Source organism: Gorilla gorilla, chromosome 8 (assembly GCF_029281585.2).
Source record: "Gorilla gorilla gorilla isolate KB3781 chromosome 8, NHGRI_mGorGor1-v2.1_pri, whole genome shotgun sequence".
Lineage (NCBI taxonomy): Eukaryota > Metazoa > Chordata > Mammalia > Primates > Hominidae > Gorilla > Gorilla gorilla.
In genome coordinates this window covers 26,128,897-26,143,487 of record NC_073232.2, presented here as the reverse complement: position 1 = coordinate 26,143,487, position 14,591 = coordinate 26,128,897, and the positions used below count along the sequence as shown (strand labels likewise).

The 14,591-nt window shown below is 34.3% G+C and overlaps 1 protein-coding gene across 11 annotated transcripts in view; it reads left to right on the top strand.

Annotated features, from left to right (window-relative positions):
- TRDMT1 (tRNA aspartic acid methyltransferase 1) overlaps positions 1-14,255 on the top strand; it is a 55,070-nt gene extending 40,815 nt beyond the window's left edge. For 5 of the 11 annotated variants that reach the window (XM_019035596.4, XM_019035598.3, XM_055352236.2 and 2 more), the window contains 6 exons: positions 629-698; positions 1,774-1,857; positions 3,218-3,561; positions 6,268-6,325; positions 7,372-7,501; positions 11,873-14,255. In XM_019035596.4, coding sequence (XP_018891141.1) covers positions 629-698; positions 1,774-1,857; positions 3,218-3,561; positions 6,268-6,325; positions 7,372-7,501; positions 11,873-11,973 — 787 coding nt within the window. In that variant the 3' untranslated portion in view covers positions 11,974-14,255. Of the gene's footprint in view, positions 1-628; positions 699-1,773; positions 1,858-3,217; positions 3,562-6,267; positions 6,326-7,371; positions 7,502-7,999; positions 10,290-11,872 lie in introns of those variants that run through there. The other 6 variants (XM_031015625.3, XM_055352237.2, XM_031015623.3 and 3 more) reach the window with 2 other exon arrangements.
- Positions 14,256-14,591: the final 336 nt, after the last annotated feature.

Genomic DNA, 14,591 nt, shown 5'->3' with positions numbered 1-14,591 from the left:
CCACCTTGAAGATAAAGTTCTAGTTCCCATGGCAGATTGATCATCACTAGATTAGCAATTCTGACTTTCATCAGTTTGGATAATTTATCTGGCAGCTTTATTTATTTGTAATAATGAATTATCTGTATCTTTTGATTCAATATTATTTCTGAGGTGCTGAACTTAGTAAAAACGTAGGGTCATTATCTTTCTAAACAAGTGAACTTACAGTTTTCACTTAAAATGAGGTTCTGTGGGCCGGGCGCGGTGGCTCACGCCTGTAATCCCAGCACTTTGGGAGGCCGCGGCGGGTGGATCATGAGGTCGGGAGTTCAAGACCAGCCTGGCCAAGATGGTGAAACCCTGTATCTACTAAAAATACAAAAAAATTAGCCAGGCGTGGTGGTGGGTGCCTGTAATCCCAGTTACTCAGGAGACTGAGGCAGAGAATTGCTTGAACCCGGGAGGCAGAGGATGCAGTGAGCCGAGATTGCGCCATTGCATTCCAGCCTGGGCGACAGAGTGAGACTCTTTCTCAAAAAAACCCAAAAAAACAAGGAAACAAAAAGAAACCCAGTTTTGGTGTACATTATTTAAATAAGAACCGCCTTTCCAAGTAAAGAATTAAATTTTTTTTTTTTCTTTTTAGAGACCTCTTGATACAAACGATAGAAAATTGTGGCTTTCAGTACCAAGAGTTTCTATTATCTCCAACCTCTGTAGGTACCACAGTTATAAATGCTTATATAAATTATAATTTAAAGGCTTTTTTTCCCAAAGGAATTTGATTCGATAAGCAGAATGGCTTTATTTTGGATAATATTATAGGTAAACTCTGAAAATAGTTTAGATTATGGGTCTTCCTTCCCAAAGAATTTAGTGCATGCATATAAATTCATTCATACATATTTTATGAAAAAAATTATATAGCTTGAAAGAGAGACTATATTTCTCTTTTAGAGAGCAAAGGATAGCATATTTTGAAAATATGTCAAGTTTGGTATTTCCAAACTTGGTGTTAATAATGTTAATAATTAATAATGTTAATGTTTCAAAATAATCCAAAATAGAAAACAATATAAACATGTAGTAACTTTCTAGTTACTACTTTGGGGACATAACATTAAGTTGAAAACACTGCTTCCATTTCATGGATAAGAAATTTAAGTAATTGATCATGATAAGACAAGTTATTTGACAGATTTGAATTTTGCAAGTGTTGCTGTCAGCTTTTTGTTATTGTTCTTGTTAGTTTCTTGTCATCTTTAGCCATATTATATTGTTCTTTGCCCAGAAATTAATAGAAAACCCATTACAAAAATTCAAGATACAAGCTGCGGAAATTGGCAACATATTTGATCTCTTTAAATTTATTTCATATTTATTGCCTTTTAGCTTGTAAAACATAGTGAATCATCCTTTTTTAACAAAATGAGGTAATAAATAACCAAGAATAGCTATATTTGAATTTTTAAATTATTAATATATTATCAATAACGAATGTAAAAATATTTGTACTACATCTTAGCTGGGAAATATAAAATGGAAGTGACTTGTAGATATATTTGTCAGCTTCAATCTTTAACTCATTCAAATAAAAGTACAAAGTAGCAACTTAATAGTTTAGAATGTACTACAATGGAGTCTTCTACAAATCCATAGCAAATTTTCCTGTGGTAGAAGCTAATTGTAGGCTCGTTTGAGTTTTTTGTTGTTGCTGTTTAACTTGGTGCTAAAGTTAGTACCGGTCTCTTTAATTTTTTAGCGTAACTAACTGCTTTGCTTTGCTTACAGCTTGGCATTCCAAATTCAAGGCTACGATATTTTCTTATTGCAAAGCTTCAGTCAGAGCCATTACCCTTTCAAGCCCCTGGTCAGGTATTATTATTGGAATTTTATTATGAGTATTATGGCTTATTTATTATAAATATATATTAGTCTGCTAATTTATTTTCAAGAACTACTTTGTGTCTCTGTGTACTATAGAATCTAAAGTATAGACCATGCCCTAGGTCCATCTTCAAGGCCGTTTTCATCTTGCCACTTTTATTGTTTTAAAACAAAACAAAAACAAAACAAAACAATTTTTCTTTTCCTCATTAGAAAACAAATGAGTTAAAAAACTTATCATTAGTATTGTTGTCTTCCTCCTTCCCCCATAATTTCCCTTTTGACCGTTGACTATTTTGCATTTATCATTTTATCCTTCCCATAGAAGCCATTGGTTACTTTTGATAATATTTTATCTTAAAAGTGGCTTACAAATATTTTAATACATGGGTTGCATTTTCTTTAAAGCCAATGCTATTTAGCTTAATTGATTAAAATACAGTAATGATTAGTACAAGCTAGAATAAAATGCTTAATTGCTACAGATAGAATCTCTAATTATGTGAGCAGTTTTACATGCTTAGGTCAAAAAACGGGGATGGATAACTGAGTTTCAGCATTTTGGCGAAACTCTCCTTAACTTTCATAGGTAAGGACACAAAAGTCATGTCTACTAATAAGGGATTGGTAGTGTCACCTCAATCCCTTTATAGTATAATACTAATATTGCTCCCTTTCCATAGTAGCCAATTCCAATGTAAAGTTAATATACCTTACACATTGTATTAAGTTAATAGTAACTTTATACATTGACTTCAAGGACTTCATCATTAAAAATTCCTGGAATGGTTTTCCTTTTACAAAATAGGACTTTATACATGGTTATACCTTTTGCAGAAACAAGTTTTTCCCATAGGACTCATGAGTAGAAATAACCTTTCACAGTGAAAAGCGCTTTTCCTTTTTTAATTGCTAGTTTTCCTTTAGATCATAGCTATGTTTTGGTTTTTCCTTTTTAATGAAGGAGTATGGCAAAACTTGATTCAAAACACGTTTTCTGGAAATGTTAGTGTTGCTTTCTAAACTTCTTTTCCAAATAGGATACAAATATGATTTATCTGTATTCAGTATATACTTTCTGTTAGTTTATTGAATGTTTTTATTAATAAATACTGTAAACACTAATCCATGAAATAAATCATCTGTAGCCTGATGACAGATCATATAGCTATATGATTAATAACTTGTAATAACTTGTACAAATACAAGTAAACCACAATTTCTATCTTTTAATGGCAACCCCATAAAGACTAATGAGGTTTTTTTTTGTAATGTTGACTGGGCATTATTAATTTCTCTTATTTTTAATGCAACTTTTGACAATTTATGTATTTTTATGTAATGCCAGGTACTGATGGAGTTCCCCAAAATTGAATCTGTACATCCACAAAAATATGCAATGGATGTAGAAAATAAAATTCAAGAAAAGAACATTGAACCAAATATTAGCTTTGATGGCAGCATACAGTGTTCTGGAAAAGATGCCATTCTTTTTAAGCTTGAAACTGCAGAAGAAATTCACAGGAAAAATCAACAAGATAGTGATCTCTCTGTGAAAATGCTAAAAGATTTTCTTGAAGATGACACTGACATGAACCAGTATCTTTTACCACCAAAGTCATTGCTGCGATATGCTCTTCTATTAGACATTGTTCAACCCACTTGTAGAAGGTCCGTGTGCTTTACCAAAGGGTAGGTTTTAAAGATCTATTCATCCTGTATCCAAAATAACCAGGTTTTTTAAAGCTATTGTTTCTTTAAGTTCTTCTAAAAACAAGGAGCATTTTATAAAATGTTTTTGCTAGAATGATGTATTTTCCCTTAATTGCCTGCTTCATGTTCCAGTAGAACACAAGTAAAAATTCCGTTTGGCAGAACATTATGTGCACCACCCACAAAAGTGCTCATAAAAGACAATGTCATTTGTTTGGTGACCTTCATAGGAGCTTAAATACCCATAGTGGAGACATGGTTTCTGTAGACTATTACTTGCTAATTCTTTAGCACTTCTGTGGCACATCATACCTCAAGTGTTCACTCTTATGATCAATGTATAATAAGAAATTAAATTTTAAACTAAAGAAGTAATATTGAGTCATCTGGAGAATATTAGGGTAACTTTTAAATTTAAATTTTATTCAGGTTTTTATATAAGTAATATATGCCCAAGGTTTCCAATTCAAAAGATAACTAAGATTGTAAGACTCTCTTCCATTTCTGTCTCTTGACCATTCAGTTCTTCTCCCCACATGTGACCAATGATATCAGTTTACTGTATAATCTTCCAGAGGTATTGTATCTGAAAGTGTATTTAAATATCCATGTGTATTTTATCCCCCTTTATAAGTAAATGGCAGGATATTATATATATGCCCCTTTTTTCACTGCACAATATAAATAGAATATTATCGCATATCAGTACTTAAAGGACTTTCTGTTTTCATGGTGTAGGTATATTATATAATTTACTTTACTGGTTACCTATTCATGAACATTTAGAGGGCTTCCTTTGGGTTATTACTTGAACATTTAATACAGTTCTCACTAATTTTTTTAAACCTAGAAAGGGGAAAATTAGACCTTTTTAAGAAAAATTTTGGCCGGGCACGCTGGCTTATGCCTGTAATCCCAACACTTAGGGAGGCTGAGGCAGGTAGATCACCTGAGGTCAGGAGTTTGAGACTAGCCTGGCCAACATGGTGAAACCCTGTCTGTACGAAGACTACAAAAATTGACCAGGCATGGTGGTGGGTGCCTGCAATCCCAGCTACTTGGGAGACTGAGGCAGGAGAATCGCTTCAATCTGGGGGGCAGAGGTTGCAGTGAGCCGAGATCATATCCCTGCACTCCAGCCTGGGCGACAGTGAGACTCTGTCTCAAAAAAAAAAAGAAAAATTTTGCCAAGGATCTCTGTCTGTGCTTTCTGAATGCTACTCAACCTCATTTGGTAGGTAGTTGTATGATTTGTCAATTCAGGCTTTCTGTTCTTACCTTCTAGCTAGCTATTAATATCTTGTATGATACACTGTACCCCAGTAGAACCATACCAGAGTCATTCTGGCTTTATTATACTCTGCCCTTGTACTTCAGGGGAAAGGGTTTATTGCTTTCCATTATCTTGAAAGACTTCACTGGGCTGTCGTCAATTACCAAGTTCAATAGGTTCTGTTTAGGACTCTCATAAAATAAGACTTAGCAATTTTGTAATAAAAAACAACCTTGAAATTCTTTTCTAATTATAAAGATGACATAAAAGGAGCCTGATGGTAAAATTTATTTTGGTATAGATACTGTGTGTATATACACACATATTTATATGTGTAATATATATGAAAAAGACAGTTTGAAAAAAATTTTTTTTTCCTGGTTTGACTTTTTCCCTCTTAATTCTTATTTTAAACTGTTTTCTTTGTGAAAAAGAAATAATGCTAATATGTTGAACAGCCAGCTTGGCAATAATCTTAGAGAGAGAAATACTGCTAATGACTTGCATTTCTGAAGTGTTTTATACTTTCTATGCAGTTTTTTATATAATGGTCTGATTGTTGTATGAAAGTGATCATAAAATCATACTGTGTTAAATGACAAGCAGACATAGGATCAGTGGCACTGTGTTTGCTGTGGTGTTAGAGAGCAGGGTGGTGGGTTCCTGAGAGGAAATGATGGTTCAGGCGTGATAAAAATGGCAGCAATTTCTTTTCACCTATACAACATTTAGGTTAATGTGTCAAGGGAGCCATTATTGAATTATATTTGAATATAAAGTGCATCCTTTCCAGTGATGAACATTCAAGACAAGACAATTAATAAAAAGAAATGACAATTTATAGTTCATCATTCAGTGGTGTTTACTCAACTCAAAAAACTGTGCCATGTTTCATTTCTGAGACATTTATTATTTATTATTATTATCATTTTTTTGAGACGGAGTCTCACTCTGTTGCCCAGGCTGGAGTGCAGTGGCGTGATCTTGGCTCACTGCAACCTCCGCCTCCCAGGTTCAAGAGATTCTCCTACCTCAGCCTCCTGAGTTAGGCACGCACCACCACGCCTGGCTCATTTTTTAAATATTTTTAGTAGAGACAGGATTTCACCATGTTGGCCAGGCTGACCTCGAACTCCTGACCTCAGGTGATCCACCTGCCTGGGGCTCCCAAAGTGCTGGGATTACAGACATTAGCCACTGTGCCTGGCCCATTGATGAGACGTTTGAATGGAACTATATTATGTCTTTTACCTAGTAATTTTTTACCTACAAAGGATATTTATGTGACATTATTCAAGGTATTTCAGAAGGATGTAACTGTGTAGATTGATTAATTCATTCAATAAATATTTAAGAAATTTAGCATTAACACATACATCAGGTGCTGCATAATAGTTGTGTTGATTTTTCAGATATGGAAGCTACATAGAAGGGACAGGGTCTGTGTTACAGACTGCAGAGGATGTGCAGGTACTATGCATGTTTTAAAGCTAAAACACTTTAAAACTTTTAACTAAAATTGTTTAATACTTTGAGAACATTAGAATAATTTTATGCATTCAACTGGCCATGAATATATATTTTATTCATTCATATGTATATTCATATCTATAATATTTTATTACTGTTGAATAAATCTTTTTCTTGTTGCTCTACATGAGTATATGCACAAGGAATGTTTTATGTTTTTCTTTTTCTTATTTTTACCTTCTGCTTTTCTTTTATTCCATAAATAGTAGTTGAAACTCAGCCTACAATAGTTAATGGTCTCTAAAATGTTGTACAAACATCTTAATATTGGAGCCCTCCTTTGCAGCACACACTGTAAAACTTCCATTTAAGGAAAAAAAAATCTTAACAATATGCTTTATGAATACTTCAGTTGTTAACTCTTCATGGTGTCATGGTTGAATACAAGTCTAATATATAGCAAGTTTTATATTTTTTTGAATAATTTTAAAGTGAGATCACATTATCTTTTATACTGATTCAAACTTTTAACTACTGATAAAATTTACCCATGGTAAAAATTCTGTTATAGGCAATTGAATGTCTGGATTTGAGAAATTATATTTGCTTAATATATTTAATCATTTTAAGGAAGTATCTTGATGAACCTGAGTATAAAAAAATAAAAGTTTTAATGATTCTCCTGTTTTATTGTAAAATCGACTTTGTTGTTCTGTCAAGCTTCATTTGCATTTTTCACTATATTTCTTTTATATTGTCATTTATTGTTTATACTCTTATGATTTTATTTTAAGGGCTCAAAAATGACAGACACCCTGAAAAATATCCTGATCTGTTGAATGTTAACCTTTTTTTCTTTTCAAAGTTTACATTGCCCTTATCGAGCCAATATGTAGTCTATTGCACAGAGCCATTTTGCCCTGTGCACTTTGCCACTGTGTGTTACAGCAGACTGTATGTCCATCGAGTTTAAACTATCTCACAGCAGGAGATCTTAAATCTAGTTGCACATTACTTTTTTAGTTATCTTGGGTATTTTCTTACAGGTTGAGAATATCTACAAATCCCTTACCAACTTGTCACAAGAAGAGCAGATAACAAAGCTGTCAATGCTTAAACTGCGATATTTCACTCCTAAAGAAATAGCAAATCTCCTTGGATTTCCTCCAGAGTTCGGTATGTGGGATACATGCAGAATTCAGCTTTCATGTGTTAAAACTCTCAAAAATCTTTAGGGACTTGTGTGTCTAGGACTTGCCTAAACAAATGGGCTCAAGAAACCTCTTTCCTTTCCTGATCATGCCATTTATGGCATCTTTCTTCCCTCTTTCCCCTCATAACTGCCTCATTCGGTTCTCTACTGACTCATTCTCCCTCTCTCTAACTCCAGTAGTGGGTCACAGAGGTTGGCATGGCTAGAAGGGTCACATTGGCAATTCCTTGCCTCTTTCCACAGATGGCTGTGCATAGCATCCCCTTTCCAGCTTATTTTCTTTTCCAGAGGTCCTCTCCTAATCACCCCACACTAGAGCTTGTGAAAGAATGCTTTCGATTGGCTTTTTATAAATTAAAAGGCAGTTGAGGGATTATTTTGGAAGGGTGGGGGTGTATTGGTATTTATTCTCCTCAGAGATACACCTGTGTCAGCTGTGTGCCCCTATCCTTCTCTACAAGGGGTAGGTGGAAAAAGAGGAGGTGGAGAGGCTGTCTAGGAAGGAGCTTTCATAATGGAACGAAAGGGGGACTCAGAAGATGAAATTGACACAGGAGATGAATTGACACAGAGTTAATGAAAGATTGGGGATCTACAGCAAGGAATCTCAAGAACAAATGGGAAGATTTAGTTGTAGAGTGAGAAAGTCAAAGGCCTAATTCCATTGGCAGTCCAAGAAGTCCAGGGATTGGTGCTCTGAAGAGATTGGACACACTGCTTTGGCCTTCTCAGAGATGCCCCAGCCCATCTCCCTGATCCCACTACCGGGGCCAGTGCTCTCAGCTCTGAGGAGGCTGTGGGTTTCTTAGGCCTGGGGTGGGCATGCTCCCAGTACCTGGCTGATGGGCTGGGAGGAAGACTCACCTTCCTCGCATGCTTCCCTGGCTAGAGAAGGAGGAAATGTGCTTTTGAGGACTCTTGAGAGTTCGAATGCAGAAAAGTCAAACTTTGTTAAGTCCAATACTTTTGTAATATTAATATGGCACTATCCCTCAAATAAATAATGGGTTTAATAGATCTTGTTTCAAATTCTAAATAATGGATTTAAGCTGAGGTTTTGGAACACAACCATTTTGTACATAGGGAACAAACTGCCAATATAATTTGACTACTCTCTTGGTAATTGATTCTCTGAGTGTAGTCGCAGCAACCAGGTTTATTTTGTACTCCCTGCCTCTTTCTTGGTGATCTCATGTTTGTCCCAAATATCCTGGGGAGTGTTGTTTGAGAAAAATACAAACTTTCCTTGTAGTTTATGTCACAAAACGAGTGACAGCATTACAAAACAAATAGAAGAGCTGAGAATTAGACTCAAGAATTCTCATTCCTAGTCTGCTTTCCTAGCTACTATTTTTTTTCCTTTTTTTAGATGAGCAATCAGACATACTCTTGAAGACAGAAAAGAGATTAACTATTTAATTAAAATGAATTCCTCAGCTTTTTTTCAGTGCTTTTTTGTTTTCAAAGGGCAGTGGTCACTTTGGTAATACTGAACCTTGGTAAGGAGCACAGAGCCCAGAGTCAGACTGAATGATTTCATATCCCAGCCCCACCTTAACCGTTCCCTTCTTTAGTTTACTTCTCTGTAAAATGAGGATGATCATAACTCCTGCTTCGTAGAGTTATTGTGATAGTTAAATGAGTCAATGTTTATGAAATTCTTATATAATATCTGAGACATAATGTAAAATTTGTTTTAGCTTTCATTTTTAGAATGAGCCATGTATTTACTTTTATAATCTTTATTTCATAAATATTTTTCTCATTTTTTAAAATTTAAAGTGGGTGAAATAGAATTTTTTCAAAGCTCTCTGAATATATATGTATAATACTTAGAAAAACAGCCTTTGAAATTACTGAACCTCCTTTTAAAATGCGTGATATGTTTGTGGAGTTGAGCTTACCCTGATGTCACCACTGAGCAGCACCGTGACACAACTGTCCCTCATGTGTGTGTTTCCAACATTATTGACCCTGGGTCCAATAATGGGCATTGTTTGAGCTGTTTGTCTACTGGCAATGATGGATCTGCATTGATCCTTCCAAACGCTCTGTCCTGGTTCTGTGACTGGTGGTGTGTATTCTGCGGTAGCGGGCTTTTGAAGAAAAACACTAACCTGTCCTTATGGGTGAAAGCTGATATCTTGACCTTGTTCATCCCATGTTTCTTTGTTTTTGAGGATTATTATTGTTATTTTTAATGTACCTAAGTTTTTTAAAAGTTGTTTTTTAACTTAACAAATTATGTCATTTTTTTCACAAGTTGTTAGATTGGTAGAAAAGTAATTTGCCATCACTTTCAATGGCAAAAACTGCAGTTACTTTTGTGCCAACCTAATAGTTTAGATTTAAAGAAATATGCACAGATGCTTTACTTTCAGTGGCAAAAACTGCAATACTTTTGCGCCAACCTAATAATTTAGATTTAAAGAAATATGCACAGATGCACGTGCACACACACACACACGTGCACACACACATAGATATAATTTGTACGAATCTTACCTGTTTGTTTTCAAACCTTTCTTTCCTTCTGAGGTAATTGTAATATCGCAAAAGATCATCTCTGGGATAGTCTAAAAGCCTGTTTGTAGGTACATTTGTACCTCTGGCTACTTTGAAGTAAATAATTTTAGATAAATAATGTGCTTGCCTAAGATATTATCTTTAGAATAGAAACTTTATGATCATGTTTAATTGCAACAGTAATTGCTGTTATTTTATTGCAGTTAATAAAATGTCAAGTGTCAATGAAGCAATTTTATTGTAACTAATTCTACCTTCCTGTCCTCACGAGTATATGAAATTTTGCTATTCTTAATGCTCCTAATTGTTTTTCATTTTCTTATCTAAGTTATTTTTCCTTTATTTCCTTGCTATGCTAGAGTATGCTGAATGTGGAATCCTGCCATTATAACTAACATTATAGTGCACACTCTTGTACGTGGACAGTCTTTTATGCTGATATTTGCAAGGCCTTCTTCCAGCATATGAGGGATCCATGGGCCTTTTTGTTTTAAGAAAGGAATGTAGCAAATGGAAGTCCAATATGAGAAAGGCAATTTGTGGAAGCAGAGTGTAAAAACATCCGTGGGGTACTTGTATCCAGAATATGTAAAGGACTCTTACCATTCAACAATTAAAAAAAGAGAAATCCAATTTTAAAATGGGCAAGGATTTGAGTCAACATTTCTCCAAAAGGAATAGATAAATGGCCAATAAGCACATTAAAAATATGTTAGTTAGTTATTAGGGAAATGTAAATCAAAACACAATGTGATATTACTTCATACTCATTAGGATGGCTAAAATAGAAAAGACAAACAATAATAGTATTGATGAAGATGTGGAGATATTGGAAGCCTCATACATTGTTGGGTGTGAATGTAAAATGGTGCAGCTGCTTTGAAAAACAGTCTAATGGTTCCTCATACCTTAAAAATAGAGTTAGCGTGTGACCCAGCAGTTTCACCCCTATGTATATATCCAAGAGAACTGAAAATATGTATCTATACAAAAACATACATGAATGTTCATAACAGCATTATTCTCAACAGCCAAAAAAGTAGATACAATCCAAATGTCTATGAATGAATGAATGGAAAAATAAAATGTGATAAATCCATACAATAGAATATTATTCACCGACAACAAGGAATGAAGTATTAATACATGCTATGACATGAATGAATGTTTAAAACATGTTTAGTGAAAGAAAGCAGACACAAAAGACAACATATTTTATGGCTCCGTTTATATGAAATATAATCCAGTAGACAACCCTAGAAACAGAAAGTAGATTAATGGTTGGGGGGCCGGGAGGTAGTAGGGAGTGACTGCTAATAGGTACGAAATTTTTTTTTGAAGAAATGAAAATATTCTGGAATTAGATAATGGAGATGTTTGAAAAACTCAGTGACTATACTAACAACCTCTTAATTGTACACTTTAAATGGGTGATTTTTATGCTATGCAAATTATATCCATAAAAGGATTATTAAATCAAAGAAAGAACTGTGAAATAATAGCAGCCACAGCTTTTTTAAAAAGTGCACTAATACATGCATTTCTCTGAGTTCTGTGGATATTATATGTGTACGTGTGTGTGTGCTGAGCATAACACATAATGTGATGTGTTACTATCTCACTGTGTAGGCAATATAATGTTATAGAATATTTTTGGCTCCAAATTCTCTTTTGTTAATAAAACTTCATGGAGACCTTAGTGATTTGATTATGAAATGACCGCTGTGCCCTTACTAAAGGATACATCCTTTCATTTCTGGAAATTGTGATTACAAATGATTTCTTTAAATTGTTCTTTGTCTTTTTAGGATTTCCTAAGAAGATAACAGTGAAACAGCGTTATCGCCTACTTGGAAATAGTCTCAACGTGCATGTAGTAGCTAAACTAATCAAAATACTATATGAATAATTTTGAAATAACTCTGAAAGATGGTCATATGATATTCCTTCATTTTCAGAGAGTAATTCTGAAATTCTATTTTGAGCTAATTCTGGTGAAATTTAACTAAATTATTTTAATCTGTCCTTAATAAGAAATTTGGATTTTATAAAAAAAATCCATGTGTTTCATCAAATTTATATTACTGTATTTTATAAAATACGAACTATTGTTATGCTTTATGGAGAGTATATTTTCATATGAAACTGGTAAATATATATGTGGAATATTCTTTTTAAAAATGATTTTATAAACAAATCAAGGAGCACTAGAGCTTTAGTGTCTACATGAGTATCTTGTGAAGTGTCATAACAGGCATAACATATTTTTATGTTAATTAAAGAAGTTTTTTATTTCTAATTTTAAAATAATGATTCTAATTCTAGCCCATTGAATGTTTTACTTAATTTCCAATCCTGTAAATATTTCTTTATTTCATCTAAACAAATGCATATGATATGTAAACCAAATTATCATCATTCAATTTATACAGCAGACTGAAGAATACGTCAGGAAAAATAATCCTAAATGTTTGATTACCTCTCCATGAAGCGGCCACAGAAACTGTTGGTGCACATTATCTACATTTTCCTCAGCCTCTATCTGAAGGACAAAACTCATTTTTCCTTCTTCATTTTGTATGTACTTTCCTTTAGTTGGCTATTATCAAAGCTTGTTTTTGTCTTCTCAGCTTCTGAGTTGAATTTGCCTTTGCACGCTGAGGAATGTAGCATGACGTTAAGATTTCAGGGAGGAAGCTGCCCTCTGATCCCATGTCATATGACACTACTCCCCTCCCCCCAGTTGTTCTTTATTGTAGCAACATACACTCTGAATGAACTTTTATGACTTTTAACTTTCTCTGTCTCTCTTCCTCAGCAGACCTCTTGGAATTAGGGTTTCTAATCAAACTAAGTCTTGCATCGTAAATTCTATGGTTTGTGATAAAAGCAAGTGACAAAGAGAAGAGAGATGAAAAGAAACAAGTCCAGAAATCATATTACAAGATTTTAATTCAAATTTTTCTTCTTAAAAGTCAACTATTTAGAGGTGGATAAATTGGAAGTTTGTGCATTGCTTGTGGGAACGTAAAATGGTTCAGCTGCTGTTGGAAAACGCTATGGAGGTTCGTCACAAAATTCAACATAGAATTACCCTATGATTCAGCGATTCCACCTCAGGCTATAGACCCAAAAGAATTGAAAGCAGGGACTTGAACAGATATTTGTACGCCAGTGTTTATAACACCATTATTTACAGTAGCCAAAAGGTAGAAGCAGCCCAAGTGTCATCCCATTCACCCATGAATGGATGCAGGAAGTGTGTTCCGTGCATGCAGTGGAATAGTACCAGCCTTCCGCAGGAAGGAAATTCTGACATATGCGGTGACACGGATGAACCTTGAGTATATTATGCGAAGTGAAATAAGCCACCCTGTGGGGAGGGAGAATGGGTAGTTAGTGCATAATGGATACAAAGTTTCTGATTGGGGTGATGAGAAAGTTCTGGAGGTGGATGGGGAGGATGGTTGCACAACAGTGTGAGTGTACTTAATGCCACTGCAACTGTATATTTAAAAATAGTTAAAATGATAAATTTTACATTATGTATATTTTACTGCAATTGAAAAAATCATACTCTATTACCAATTTTTCAGAACTCATAGATAAATATGAATGTAGGGAAGCTGCAAGCCAGCCCATATACAGAAACTATCACTGTCTACATTTTTCATATGTGTTCAGACAGAGCCTATTACAAGTTTCAAATTTCAGTAAACAATCGCAAATTATTTTGGCACACTTTCATGTAGTTTCTGTTCACTGCTGAAATATTCTAAATAAAATGGTTTAGAGTTTTACTGTAACTACGAATAATTATGCTATAATTATAGTATCCCACATTCGGTTGAGCAACATTACACAAAATAAGTGTCGAGTTACTGTGCACCAACTATAAATACTTGAAAGGTCGGTAGAGACATTTGCTTACAAACTGGTAGACAGAATGTAGCTTAGTGGAATTCTTAAATTATGGGAATGTATTCACAGGAAGACGGTGATTCTTGCCCTTAATTCATAATTGAAAATATGCAGTAACAAGCATAAAACTCACATCTTAATATGTATCTACCAGTGTCATTCAATTAGCAGATGTATATGTATGCATAATTAATTTGGAAAATGTTATTTTATGGAATGTCTGCTATATGCTTTTGGTAATAATGCTGTATATAAAATTTGCACTGGAAATTCTGTTTCCTGATGTTTGGACTTGTACATTTATTCAGATGTTGGAAAACATAGCTTCTCATTTTCAGGAGAACTGTGTGTAATTCAGTCTTCACCATACCTTACAGTAAACCGATTTTTCGTTCTCCTTTTCCCATCATCCCTGCTCTTTTAAACGGCTTGCCAGATAATTCTAAGGTATTTATTACCCTGCTTCATATTTTTAGTATGTCTTCAGGATCCAAAACTAATTCTAAAAGGTGACCAAATCAATTAATGTAAACAAAATGAGTCATAATTGGAAAATGATTTCGAAGAGGTGGGTAGTCATTGTAGGAGGGGTCAGAGCCTGACAAT